A 14,571-nucleotide genomic window follows, 5' to 3' on the forward strand; every position below is an offset into this window, starting at 1 on the left:
GTAAGAGATTAACAAAAGGCCTCATTATCTCTATGAAAGATCACCTCAAAACATACAATTTTTTAGAATTTAATAAAAATTCTTCCTCCACGTTTGCACAGAAGGAAAAGCACATTTTTTTTTAACTGATTAAACAGCAAGCATAGCCTTTACGACTGCCTTCTCTTTATTCTCTTCTTCCATCAAGGGGATAACTTCAAGGCCAGATGTGTGGTGCTAAAACTGTAAAACTCCTACTTTAGGAAAAGCGATGTGAAGTTCCAGATTGCAGTTACCGACTATAGGCTAACAGACCTTCTTTGAGTTTCTTAACTACCCTTAAAGATTTTTAACTGTAAGGTTTTCTACCGGCCTGAACATCTACTTCAGGGTAGGAAAGGTGTGAAACGGTTTCACACTTGTTTCATTACTTGTTTCAGTGCCTAGAAAAAGGGAGCTTCATCCCTTCCAAACCTTGCTGGCAGGAGCTCACCAGCTTGGTAGGCTGTAGCGTTCATACACCTCCTCCCTTTTAAATTCTTAAGTTATACCTCATGAAAGAGGAGAATAGCTCCCTCTTGGGAATTCGGGAGCCACATTTCCAATTTCCTTGTGACTAGTTCTTAGGGTAGCCTCAAGGGGTCAGAGAAGTGGGATCAGACAGAAACCTTGAGTGCAGCCCTGAATACACCTCTGATTCCCAGTGGGGATCAGCCTTTTCTGAGTGGTTAAGTTAGGCAGCTTTTAAGACCCTTCTCCCAAGCACTTAAGTCTTTCCAGCATCATGTAAGTGAGCCCAGCACTCCACTGTGCCAGCCAAGAGCTAAGACAAAGTAATTCAATGCCAAGCGAATCCTGTGTGATTCAGGCCATCTCCCAGTCTTCTGGGAACCAGTTTCCTGGCTGCTATTCTACCCTCCCATCAACTGCAATCTTTCAAAAAGTCATCCTCCCCAGTTAATTTCTTCTGTACAAGCCTCTAGAGCTTTTTCCCAATTGATGCAACTCCAGTCGTCTTCTTTGCTGCCCACAGAGATCTGAAACAAGAAAACAAAACAAAACAAAGAAAACCCACCACCTTACAGTGAATGCTTGTAAGGTCACAGCTGAATTTCAGCAAGTTTGCAGACTTTGAGTAACAGCCAAGAACTGTGGAAGTCTGAGAGGAATATGTGATATTTGGAATCATCAGTTGTAAAAGCTTCAAGTTTTCACTCTCTCCTCCTACTCCTTTTCTCACAAATAAAACAAAAAGTTCAACACTGTGGCAAATCGTAGGGTTTTTTTTTAACCAACGGTAAGATTTTACTTGTGCTGAAGTCAGAAGAGAGAAAGACAGCTGTATGTAAAAGCATGCACCTCTTTTCACCTAGTATCTCACTGTAATAGTATTGAAAAATATCACTGTTGTGACAAGCTTTTGGTCTCTTTAAGGCACCAAGCAAAATCCCATGAAACCAAATGCATTTTATAGTACAAACTGGTGTCTACAAACCACAGACTCTTAAATCCAGGTTAGAAAGCAATAGAGAAAATGCAAGTATTTTCTTTCCATGAACTTCAGCGACATAATCAGACTCCTCCTCCATCGCTTGGAATATTACTACCCCATAAACTAACCCTACTGCTCTTGTTACATCAAAGAGCAGCAGCCTTTGAGAGCTACAGATGCTACAACAGTTCTAGTTTTGCAGCCTGGTCCATCTGAAATATCTGAAAGGTAGATTTGGAAATAAAAGAGAGTTGAATGTGGTTTCACTAGAAAGTTGAATACAAACTTTGATACATCCACCCACCAAACTGAGCATCAAGCAAATTCTACAAGTTCCGTAGGGGACATCAGGAATCTCATAAACATAAGGCTGTATATGCACAAAGAAAGAAACAGTCTCATGGTCCGCTGATTTTAATTTATGAAGATGGTAACTTTGAGGAAACTAGACACTGCAAAAAAGCCTGGCTGACTTCAGAGAAATTAAGTCAAGAGTGAAAGATTCTCAGCAGTGCAACCTTATGAAGAATCGCACACTAATTACTTGCAACAGAATTGCAAGTAATTCTGTTTCACTAGAAGATAAATTTGAAGCCTTTCCCCACACTGAAAAGGTATTTCTGATCCATAGCTTCCATTCTGAGAAGCTGCCAGTGCACGACACTAGAAGCAGATAATGTATACACTCAAAACAAACTCCTTGGGCTCAGGACAAACTACTCAATCAAAAATCAAATATGCAAACAAGCAAACAAACAAACAAAAAAATAAAAGCGAAGCCCCCATATGTATCCATTCCTTAATAGTTATACAACAAAATGCAAAGTAGAAGAGATTCTCCAACACAGATGGCACGACAAAAAGGGAATATTTCATTAAAGTTAAGGAGAAAGCTGCTACTTAGCCAGACCAGCTAATGGGGGGAGATGAAAAAACTGGAAGAACAAGTGCACCCACAGATGCAAAAGGAATAGGCAATTTTTGCCAGCAATTGTATTGACTTCATTTTGATTCTGCAATTTAATATTGCACTAAAAGTCAGCAGAGAAGTGTTTTCCAAAATTTAAATGGCCACAGAAAAGTGGAAGAACAGACAGACAGCACCACGGGAAAGCCTGACAGCAATTAAACTTGTTGAACGTAACTCTTTGAACAGAAAAAAGAATATGGATATTCGCTCATGTATATAAGAACAGTTCATCCATTTTTTTCAAGGTGACAGGTTTGAAAAATCCATGAATAGGAAGAGCTTCTAGACTACAAAGCTGTGATTTCCTAAGACAGAAAAAACTAAGTCTTTGTTGGGGAAAAATGAGGCAGCAACTAAACTACACTAAACTAGAATCAAGTCGATAAATATATTTTAAGGCATAATCTCTGACAGAAAAGCATGGAATTATGCCATATGGGGAGTTACAAGTGTTTTAGATACTACTGATGTCCAACTTAGAACTGAAGAGGCACACACTCCTCAGTAAAATTAATGCCCTCTCTCCCTGCAATACCCAGGCACTATGCTTACAATCAGATTTTTAGCTGAATACCAAAGAGACTTACTTCTATACATTGACTGAGAGAAAAGAGTTGCAGTTCTCAGGCAACTTCACATAGTCAAGTATTCAGAGCTACAGAATCATAGAATTAACTGAGTGAGAAGAGACCTCCGAGATCATCAAGTCCAACCCTTGATCCAACCCCACTGTGATTACCAGATCATGGCACTCAGTGCCACATCCAGCCTCGGCTTAAAAACCTCCAGGGACGGTGAATCCACTCCCTCTCTGGGCAGGCCATTCCAATGCCTGATCCCTCTCTCTGGAAAGAACTTCTTTCTAATATCCAACTTAAACTTCCCCTGGCAGAGCTTAAGCCCGTGCCCTCTTGTCCTATTGCTGATTGCCTGGGAGAAGAGACCGACCCCCACCTGGCTACAACCTCCTCTCAGGGAGTTGTAAAGAGTGATGAGGTCTCCCCCGAGCCTCCTCTTCTCCAGGCTGAACAACCCCAGCTCCCTCAGCCTCTCCTCATAGGACTTGTGCTCAAGTCCCTTCACCAGAAGTCATATCTCTTTTAAAACCACAAAGACTATATGCCGGTGGCAATGCTTTCCTTTAGAATCAGTACCTGTGAAGAAAAGTTTTAAGGCCTCCAGTTGCTTTTCAGATCATACAACCCTTTTCAAGAAAAAAAAAACAACCCTAAACCAAAACAAAACGTGGGTACCAGGGGGGTTACACATGTGGGTAGCTTGTTTTCTTGCTTTTCTTCTGAGGACATCCATTCATTAATCATTTACCAGCCCACAGACACATGGCAGCCTGCCTCTCTCAAAAGCACTGAATTTGGGTCCTGTTCTCTAGAAAGTGATATTCAGTTGTAGAGCACAAAAGCCCCAGGAGAACTATGTGATAGCTGGGTGCCAAGTTAAGTTCAAAGCAAAACTAAATTAAAATGCAAAACACATTTTGTATCAGGGAGTGGTGTACCTGTTGGCTGGAAAGGACTCACTTAAGTTCTCTATTCCAGAACAGTGTCCCTCCCTGTCTTAGATCTCACCCACCTCTTTGAACTTAAAATTACCCCATCAGAGCTGTACTGCTCAACTCCCACGGAAGAATAGGCATAGCTCTCCCTGGCACCACCCGCTCTTCCCAAGGAGGCAACTGCCCAGACAAAGGGCTCTTTGTCCGACACCACCTTCCTTGACCAGCAGACAGCATCAAATTGCACCTGAGGCAGTGGAGAGTCTAAACTGAATGTAAGACAAGGAGGCTCCCCCTCTGTCCCTGAAGTCAGCACAAGTTGGCAGCAGATGCCATAATGCCGACAAGCAAATGATGTGTGCCAGTCTGATGTTTTTCTCTTCTCCCCAGGGCTGGGAAGAGAGCACACTTACAGAAGACCCAACATACTATAATCATCTAAGAGTGTTCAGCAGCACCAAAGGAAAAATCTGAGGTCGTCCAGACCTTGGATGCATCAGGTTCAGGGTGGATACTGAGAAATAGCAGCTGCTGCCATCATCAAAACAAACAGGAGATGCCTAACTCACACCACACTCCAGCACTCTCCTCTCTCAGTGCCCAATGGTAGACTATCCCAGAGTGGGCAGCAGCAGGCCTGCAGGGACAGCAAAACTGTGCCTTAGAGGCAGCCATGCTTTTGGACCTGAGAAACTTCTGCAGCTACACGTTGCAAAATCTCAGGGATTCTGCTGTACCCTGCTCCACCACTGCCAAGGCAAGTTCACTCCTGAGAAGACCTGCAGAGAGTGTCTTTATCTGTGTTAGCAGGACACCATGAGGAACAGGCTCATCAGGCACCACTCCATGATTAACAAATCAAACCTGTAGAAACAGGTTTCAAGAGGACGTTTGCTGTACACCAATTCTAACACCAGAGAAGGGACTTCTGACTCATTCCCACCCGACACCCCACCTGGGGAAGGTTCACATAACAGGGTTTTATATTTCCTCATTTAAATGACATTAAGAAAGCTATCAGCACACTTAGGTAAGCAACTGGACAGGGCACCAGTGATTATTCTGTATTAGCAATTGCACACCTTCGCTCTGTGGTGGGGAGGTGTGATTTCACAGGAATATTTCCAACACTCCCAATGCGTTATAGTGTGGCACTCCCTGGAAAAGGGTGTTACTGTCTAATACCTTTACAAAAGTATTTTCATCATCAGTTGCCTCCTGTGAGCACACAGACGGCAGCAGAGACACAAGAGGTCTCCTCCAGACCCTGGGCAAAGGTGAGTAGACGCTTAAAGAAAAAGAAAAGGACTTTTATGTTTGTATGTTTGTCTTTTTTAAAACATCATCTCAAAGGAACAGTTTGCTCTCAGAATGGAAAAAAAACCCAAACAGACAGTAGAGAAAATGAACCCTCAGTTGCAACAATAGCGATAAGGCCCTAAAAAACCCAGTAAAAGTCCTGTTATGATTTGATTATACGTGGGAGTGAGTATTTGGGGCAAAATAACCTAGATGCTGCCAACCCATCCCAAAGTATTTTTTCTTCCCTTGCATGCGCTCACCAAAACTAGCACGATCTGTGAAAGAAAGGGCTGTGCTGTGTAGGTGGGGGTATGCACACAGTCCACAGCCCTCTGTGCTGCTTTTCCTGCACAGCAAGTTTTAGGTAACCACATCCAACTTGATCATCAACTTTCACGTCAGTAGTCTGCACACATAAAGAATTGTGGCCATGTAGCACAGGTGGTTACAGTGGACTGAACCCCAGCTGTTTACAGTCAGAGCAGACCATCTCTGTGGCTTGATGAGTCCTCAAAAAAGCTTTTGATAGTTTTGAAGCTGTAGAGCCTTGGAAGGTAATGGAGGAAGAGTCAGACAACACCCGAGGGGTAGAGTATTAAAACCGTCAGACAGTGTCTTCAATGCCTTTCATTTATCACAAAATACATTTGAGACAGTGGTCATCAGAGCCCTGGGACGCATCTTCTTACTCAGATACCTCTGCAGAGGAACGAGAGGCTGTCGTGTGTGAGCAGCAGCAGAGCAAATGTAATTCTGCAAGATATCAATATGCCCTGTACCTCCCAAATTCAGATAATAAACAAGTATTTTCCAGAGGCTAGTAGACATTTATCAAGTTAAAGATTACAGTGCTGCCTAAGAAAAAAGTAACAGTAACATTTAACATCAACTGGAAGGTATCGGTGATACATGCTCGCTTTTAGAGCAGAAATTAAGTATTAAGGACATCATAGTACCAGGAACAAAACAAAACTAGTTCAGACAGAGAGCTGATAAGACCTTCCTATAAGTATCAAGTGTGAATTGTGTACCTGAGGAAAGCAAAGGACACCAAAGCAATGTTCATTTCCTCTGACAGTTTACCTTGGACTATTGTGAAGTTCACTCTTTCTTGCTAAGACAGGGCACTATCAGGACATTAATTTTGATATGGTCTCCATTCTATATGTACATGAAGACATCAGTTGTTTCGGGAGCCAGAAATACATTAGCCATTCGGTTTTAACTACATAAAAATTGAACTCAATACTATGTTAATTTTTACTCTAAAGAGAAGCAGACTGGAGACAGTATTCAAGAGGAATGGTTAGACTAACAGCTCTCATATATGACTGTTCTTTAACAGCAAACACAAAAATTAACCATATTTGCCATCTTCAACAGAAACGACCATGGTAGCATTTTCCCAGTAAGGAAAGGACCACCGGTAAGACTGAAGAACTTGGTTTGTGTTAATGAAATTTCACCTAAATGTAAAACACAGCATTTTCCTTCTTTAACAAGGCTTTATTGTATTTGTTGCATTGCATTGTTTAATAAGTGTATCAAAACCTGATTTAGCATGCAGCAAAATAAGATTTATTTTATGCTCATATTTATATATGTGAGTGATGACTTTGTGGTACTTAAGGCCACAATCTCAGGAGAATAACAACAGTTTCAACTTCTCTTCCTGCTCAACTGTTGCAACCAAAATCATGTTGCAACTTGTGACTTAAAAAAAAAAGGTATTCATTGAAGTAAAAATGAACCTAGAAAGTACTGAGCTCTTACGTTTCCTCTCTAAGGATCACTCTGGTAAGAAGTACACCTTACTCAATAGGAGTTTAAAATTTAAGCATGCAAAAAGTCAGTCCCATAATCCAAAATTTATATAGCATTACAGTTTACAAACATTTGCCTACGAGGACACAAAATCCCTCCTCTAAACCCAAAAACTAATGGCTGAGGATTATATCAACATTCTGCCAAATGTTCCAGCTCTGCTTTCTGCAAAGACAGAAAGCTCTCGCATGCAAACGGAGGGCTGTGCCAGCCAGCTCACACAGCAATCGTCATCTGACGGTACTACCTTTTGGTAGCTGCAAGTTTCTCTCAGAAAGGTAATGATTCTGGAGCAGCTGCCACCCCTCAGCCTTCCAAGAGCTCAGTGAAGAGCAGAGCCCCAGCTCACTCCAGAGTCAGCTGCATAACTGTGTCAGGCCAGCACCAAGCCCAGCAACTTGGCTTAGGCAGCTACATTAAACTTGGCCTCTTTAGTGCAGGGTTCTGGATCCCGAGAGCAGCAAATGCAGAAATACACAGCACAGCACTGAAAGCACACTCAGTGTTAGCCTGTAGATCTCTGTACAACACTCCACAGCAGCACAAGTTAAGTTTAGGGTACAGAAGACATCTCTGAATGCATTTAGATGTTAGCATCCAAGCGCCAGACTGCAGTGCTTTCCTAACTAATCCTTCATATGCTTAGATTCCTCTCTCCTTTCATGTAGGCAAGCCCATCAGACATGCTCTGATTCTGTAAGTTAGCACTGACCACTTTCATGGAGTTCCTTTGGCAGCATCAGAGCCCATCACATATTCAATAAGTGCCCTCAGTACGTGGCAGTTTCTGAACTTTCAAGTATTTTCATCTCATTAACGAAGGTTTCATGCAGGGAACTTTCTGTAAATTGACAGCAAAATGCAGCCTGCCAACTAAACACAAACTCTTTTTCTGCATTAACACAAGCCAGGAAGAAAAGCACATTAACACTTTTGCAGTATCTTAGTGGACAGATTTTGATTTTGCTGCTCTCTGTGTAAATTTAAGCTGTTAATGAATGGAAACATAGAGAGTCAGGAAACCCTGCTTAGCAGATCTTTGTTAACTTTAAAAATTAAGAACCAACTTCAGTAAACCCTTAAAGATTCCATCTTCTTTCATGCCAATAACCATTTTGTTTTCTCTTCTCTTTCTTCCAGGAATCAGTGTGAGGATTTTAAAATGCAGCATTCAGTTTGAAAGAAGAGAAATATTTATCTGTCCACAGCACTGGAGCTTATACAGCCAGGAGGTGTAAAATAAAAGAAAAAAACCATCAATGTTACTAAGCATAAGCACTAGAAGTTGTTTATACTAAGAAAGTTAAATTCAGAAAGTTTTATAGCCACGTCTATTATGACACTATATGCCATCAGACCAAGCTTTTAGATGCACCTTAAAAAAAAAAAAAATCAACCTTCCAGAAGTGAACTCCAAGAAGAAACAGTACATAAGAAGGCAAGTGGTGCAAGTTTCACGTCTGAAATAGGGTGCACCACTGCAGTCACAGCAGTGGCGTGACTGATGGACAGCATTTCAGCCAGGTCTTGTACAACTCAGTGCACTCTCACTGCCCCAGTGTTTTAAAGGAGACTGTAACAGAGCTGAGTATATTACTCAGTTGACAACTGTTTATACAGAAGACCAAGTAAAACACTAAGCCCCCATCTCTCCTTTGTAGCCATGGCTCTTTCAGTTCACACTTTCCAGTTTTCTATCTACAGCAGTAAGATAAGTATTTCCTACTCCCATAGTATTGTTCTACTCAGCTTGTGAAAAGGACATTAAGCGGCAGGAAACAGTATTAAAAATAATTTCCTGGGAAAGTAAAAGTAATTTGAAATAATAAAATAAATATGGATTAGTTGCATCATAGCTACTTGGAACAACAGTATTTACTACATCATCCAAAAAGGCTGACAGTGACGAGGAACTACTGAGGAGTGTTAGTTCAAAACTATGGTATTACTACAAAGGACCCCCAGCTTTTAACATGGAAATATTAAAAAATCCACCCTCCAGCTTGAGTACGCAACAAAGTGTAAAACCTGTTCCATCTTTGTCCAAACATTTCATGGCATTTTCAAGCTTTCACACTTGTGTCTCCACATTCACAGATGAGAAGTGCTGGCAACTCATTATGCTCAAAATTGAAATCAATTCCTCTACATAGCTACATGTTCTGTTAATATGCTGCTCAATGAAATACATATATTTAGTAGCCCTGGGAGCAAATCAGTATCTCTTGTGCTCTGCAACATTACTAAAAAGTTAAGTCACAGACATGGCATCAGAGGCTGAGCTTCATTCACTCCGTCAAATGAAGTGATCATTGTAAGTGGTAGGCAATTCATTCTTCTTGAATTTGCATTTAAGGTCAACAATAGCTTTACCTGCATAATGTACAGGGATTTCTATCTTTGGCCCTATGACGTAGTGACCCTCCTCCAGACTGTGAGCTGTAATTGTTGTCCATTGCCGACATGAATGAATCAGAAGATGATCACTCTCCCGAAGACCTTCTACAGTTTCTCCTGCAAAACAGATGTAGGGTTTTCTTTTTAAAAAAATAAAAACAGACTTACTGCATAAAGAATTAGGAAAACTTCACAACAAGCATTTTATTCTTATTGGTGCTTATTTTTTCCAGACTTTTGATATTTCAAAATCCAATTAAGTAAATTTCAGTTCTAGAGAGTATTCAATTTTGCAGCTTAAGCACTTTTCCTTCCAGAAAAGAAACATAAAGCAAAACAACCCAGTGCATGCATACAATATCATAGAGATGCAATTCAGATTACTCAGTAGTGGCTCTGGGGCTCCTTTTTCAGCTTACTGCATAAACAGACTTTTCATATTTCTACTTCTGTCTGCCTATCTTACTTGATACAAATGCTTATGAGGTCTCTTAATTTTTAAATAAAGGGAAAACCCCAACATATTCATTTGTTAAAAAATCAGCATCACACTACCCTACAGCCACCTGAAGCCAAGTCTTGTTCATTACTATGAAGTAACTGGATATCACACTGTGTCATTCTATGCCTTTGCAAGTCACTACCTAATTAGCCATTCATAGGTCTGTAAACTTAATCCTATCACTTAATGAGGAGAAATAAGTAAGTAAAAACACACACCAAAGTCCCCTCCCAGAGAGAAATTCTACCAGAAGGCCCCCCAGACATTGTGTAGCTCATCTTTGTAAGGCCCTCTCTTGTACTCTGGTGTCTGTCAAATCAATCCCAAATACAGCCAGAGATACAGCTCTCTTTTCTTCCCCTGTCTCTACTAACTCCTCTGCATTTCTGCAGAGTATTCTCCCCTTCTCTGCAGTTTGCAGCACCTGATCAGGACTAGAGTGCATTGCTTAGTTTTCCAGCAACTGCAAGAGCCAGATTAGACAGACCACTCAAAATGCCAGTGATACATCTCAAGCATAATATATGAAAAAAATTTCACAGAGCGGGGTGTATGATAGCAGACTGCTCTTACACACCTGCAGTCCTGCCCACCATGCTTCTGCATTAAACATGAAAACCCCTGCCTTTCTCAAAGTGTCTTTAGAGCAGTCATTTGAACTTTCAGGAACACTCAGTAGACTCTAAATATGGGCCAAGAATAATGGAGCTTTAAATTTCATTTCCCTTCTCTCCCACCAGCCCTCTGCAGCTACAGCCAAAAATAATGCAAGTAGTTTGGACAAAACCCATCCCCTTCAGCTACTACAACAAACTGCACTTTATCCTCACTGTCCTCTGATATTCCTAAAAGTCAGTGGAAGAATGAGAATTTCCTCAGCCTGGGGCAGCAGACATTTCCCTTATTCAACCTCTGCAGAGGAGAGCTACTTCCCACTGAGATTTGTATTTGCCCACAACAGGCACTCTTTTCCACTGTAGGCAACAGCTACTACACACCCCATTCCTGCCTGATTTCATGCTCCCATTCTATCAGAAAACACCCTCCTACACGATTCAAAACACAGCAACTGGCGTGTGTGAGAATTGTTAGATCTTAAATCAGAAGAGACCATTACGACCATCTGCTACAACACCCTTTGGCCACAGGATTTTGCTTGTTTTTTTCCAGAAACTTGGATTTGGCTAAACCTGGCCCAACCTGCAGATTCCAATAGATGGACTCCTCTGGGTCTGCTGTTCATGGCCTGTTAAACGTTAAAAAAAGTTCCTGTTTTGTAGATTTGGGTCTGTAACTTATAACTCTGTGTAAACTGCTATTATGGGGTTGTAAAAGGGGAACAAAAAAAAATCAAAAAAAAATCAAAAGCTATACAGAGTTCCTAAGTACCAGTCATTTTTGCTCCCATGAAGGTACCATTTCCAGGTTTCCTTCTTTTTCACAGCACAGAAGGTACCTTCCAGGTAAACAGGGTGTTTCATGAACTGGTTTCCAAGTGTTCCTTGGACCACATCCCTTGGCAGCCCAGACACGCAGGCTGATTAACACCAGCTCCTGATCTCTGGGAAACACTACCCCTCCACCCGCACTGGGATAAGGGACCTTGGAAAGTCTAGGGAAGAACGGCAAAACTGCCAGGCAGCATCGGAGAACTCTTTGGTCCTAACCATATCTTGAAAGAAATTCAGATACATTTGCTGGATGGGTTGTGCATCCGTTAAATTTTAGCAAATTATCGGACCTCAAGCATCTCCTGAAATTATCTTCAGCAGCTGAAATTTTGAGGGAAAGCATAATAATAATAATAATAATAATAATAATAATAAATGGTGTTATTTGAAACTCATATTTCAGTCCAGATTGTTACACTTATGCTTCCTATAATCCATAGCAACAAGCAATTATTCTGTCCCACAACAAAATCAAACCAATGACACCTAAAGGAAGCATTAGTGTTTTACTAGTTTTGCTGCCAGTGGTAAACAAATTTGGAATAAAATACAAAGCATCTCTGGTATGCTTTTTCTCTGCCTTTCAATCTGTAGGTATAATTTCAGAACATTACCTAAAGGAAGACTGGATTCTACATCCAGAATTGTGGGGAAATAATTATGTGTTATATTTTGAGAGTATGGGTCACTCTTGAAGAGTCTGAGAAACGTATTCTCAGGAAAATAAAGACAACCATTATGAAAAGGTGCTTCGAGTCATGGCTCACATGCCATGATCTGTTAAAGTGGTTACTCCACTAAAACTGGGTGGGACAGGTGAGTGCAAAGAGAGATTAGTAAGGCAAGCCCAAGACTAACTACGTAATTGAGTCTGCAGCTGGAAGTGGCTGTATTTTTTTAACAGGACCTTGTAAACCACAATTCTTATTATAACAATTATTTGCTGCAACCAATTACACAGGAAACGAATTTTGTGCTTTGCCACGGGAGACTGAGCCAAGGAGAGAAGGTGGAGCAGATGTGACAGGGAGCTGACATTCCCCCTGGCTCCCTCACAACAGACTCCCTCTGTTCTCACCAAGCCCTGATCTTTCCTAACCATGGGCAAGATGGATTCCTGGGGTTGCTTTATAGGAAGAGGCTCCTTGCCACCAAGGAAATAATGGACTCACAAAACCACCTGACTAATGATGGTCTCCACGCTACAGGAGGAAAATGTGACTGAGGACAACACAATATGGCAATACATACTCTCTTCCCTTTTCTTCTAGTCTGTCTGCCCCATAAGACTTGCTCACTGCTTTTAAAGTGGTTTCTTCCTGGAGGTTTCTTCCAGGTAAGAGACACCCCTGACACTTGCTATACGACTCGGTTCCCAACCCAACCCAACCCAGACTTAGCCCTTTACATGTCTTGGCCAACCATACCTTGCAAAACAGCCACATGCATTCAATCTGATTTCCCCCTCACCTCAGTAACACAAGTTACACAAGCCTTCCATTAATCACATTTTAGCTATGTGGGAGAGAACTCAGCAAACCTCACATTCACCAACTATGTAACTCGGTTCTCACCTATTCAACATACTCCTACGCTGCTGCTTACATAAAAACAAGACGCCATGAGAAAACAGAGAACACAGGCCACTCATCTTCAGTAGCAGTTTTGTCTCTTATGATCCAGAATGGATTAGCTCCGTCTTTTCACCCTCACGTCCCTGCTGCCCCACATGCCTGTAATATAATTAAACCACTACAAAGAATCTACAGGCAAATATTTGCGTTGGTTTTCTTCCCCCCAAATAAATGTCAGAGAAGCAAAGAACTACAACGTGCAACTCCCCACTCTACCCCAAGTTGTCTCTTTCCAAATATGAGTCAAGTTTATTCATAATCATGCCTGAAACTTAGAAACCCATGATTCGCTAACAGCGCCAAAACTCTAAATAAAGTGTCAACACCCATCCTTGCCTGAGATTAAAAGCCTCACACTTCTGAACTGAAAATTTAGCCTGTGTGTTCTGTCATAAGCTTTTCTCCCACAAACACTCTGACCACAACCATTGTTCAGGCTACTTCACCCTGCACCACCAAAGCAGCACTGCAACAGGTCTTCATGCGTTCATTGTTCATTGCAAACAAGGTTTACTATCATTTTTTTAATGATATGACCCATTTCCACACAATTCCTAAAAACCTCTAATATTGCAAACACCACCCCTGTTGAAGGGTAGTTGCAGGGGGAACGCTGACCAGGAGAGGAAAATTGTTCACATATTGATACAGCTATAAAAAAAAAAGGTAACTTCTTAATCAAGAAGTTAATCATGCTTATTAAATACCACCTGCATTAAATACCAATACTTTAATAATTCTTTCCAGTTCCAAAACTGGATCATCCACATTTGGCAAATCTTGGCTCTGTCACTGTAAGCACTCCAATTTCAAATTAATATCTAACAACTGTAGCAAGACTGGGAGCAGGACATGTTGATCTACAAATTCAGAGGTGAACTTCTATTTTCACTTGCAGTTTTTAAGAACCGGGTGAGAAAACAGAGGTCAGCTACGTGCAGGGGCTGAATTTATAAATGTCAAAGCTGCAGCACATAAGGAAGCAAGCGCTGACCTCCCTGCAAGTTGTTGCCACTGCTTACTTTCTAAAGACATGCACTTTTTATTTATTTTAGCATTTCACAATTCCCAAATGTCTAGGGTAAAGCCTCGGGGGTAGAACTGAAGACCACTCCATTTTTGAAGGGTCTGAGCACTCCCACCTCCTCTTTGCTTCCTTCTGGATCATAGAATATCTCAAATTGGAAGGGATCCACAAGGATCATCAACTCCAACTCTTTGCCTCTCGCAAGACTGCCTAAGACTAAACCATATGACTAAGAGTATTGTCAAGACATACCTTGAACTGACAGGTTTGGTGCCTTGACCACTTCCGTGGAAAGCCTGTTCCAGCGACCGACCACCCTCTTAGTGAAGAGCCTTCTCCTAATGTCCCATTACAGTCCATAAAAGAAAATTCACACATGTCCCACATACTCTGCTTGCCAAAGACAATAGCGACTTTTCAACACCAACCACTATAGAAAATTCATCAAACAAATGAAAAAAAATCCCCAAAACCAACAAC

At 41.3% G+C, this 14,571-nt stretch overlaps 1 protein-coding gene across 1 annotated transcript in view; it reads right to left on the minus strand.

The window, feature by feature from the left end:
* GAREM1 (GRB2 associated regulator of MAPK1 subtype 1) overlaps positions 1 to 14,571 on the minus strand; it is a 98,270-nt gene that overhangs the window by 66,128 nt on the left and 17,571 nt on the right. Inside the window, exon 2 of the mRNA XM_027883140.1 lies at positions 9,454 to 9,594. Within this exon, the coding sequence (XP_027738941.1) occupies positions 9,454 to 9,594 (141 nt within the window). The remainder of the gene's footprint in view (positions 1 to 9,453; positions 9,595 to 14,571) is intronic.

This window comes from Empidonax traillii, unplaced genomic scaffold (genome assembly GCF_003031625.1).
Source record: "Empidonax traillii isolate 1590-97213 ecotype Southwest subspecies unplaced genomic scaffold, ASM303162v1 scaffold119:size1479319, whole genome shotgun sequence".
NCBI classification, from domain to species: Eukaryota; Metazoa; Chordata; class Aves; order Passeriformes; family Tyrannidae; genus Empidonax; species Empidonax traillii.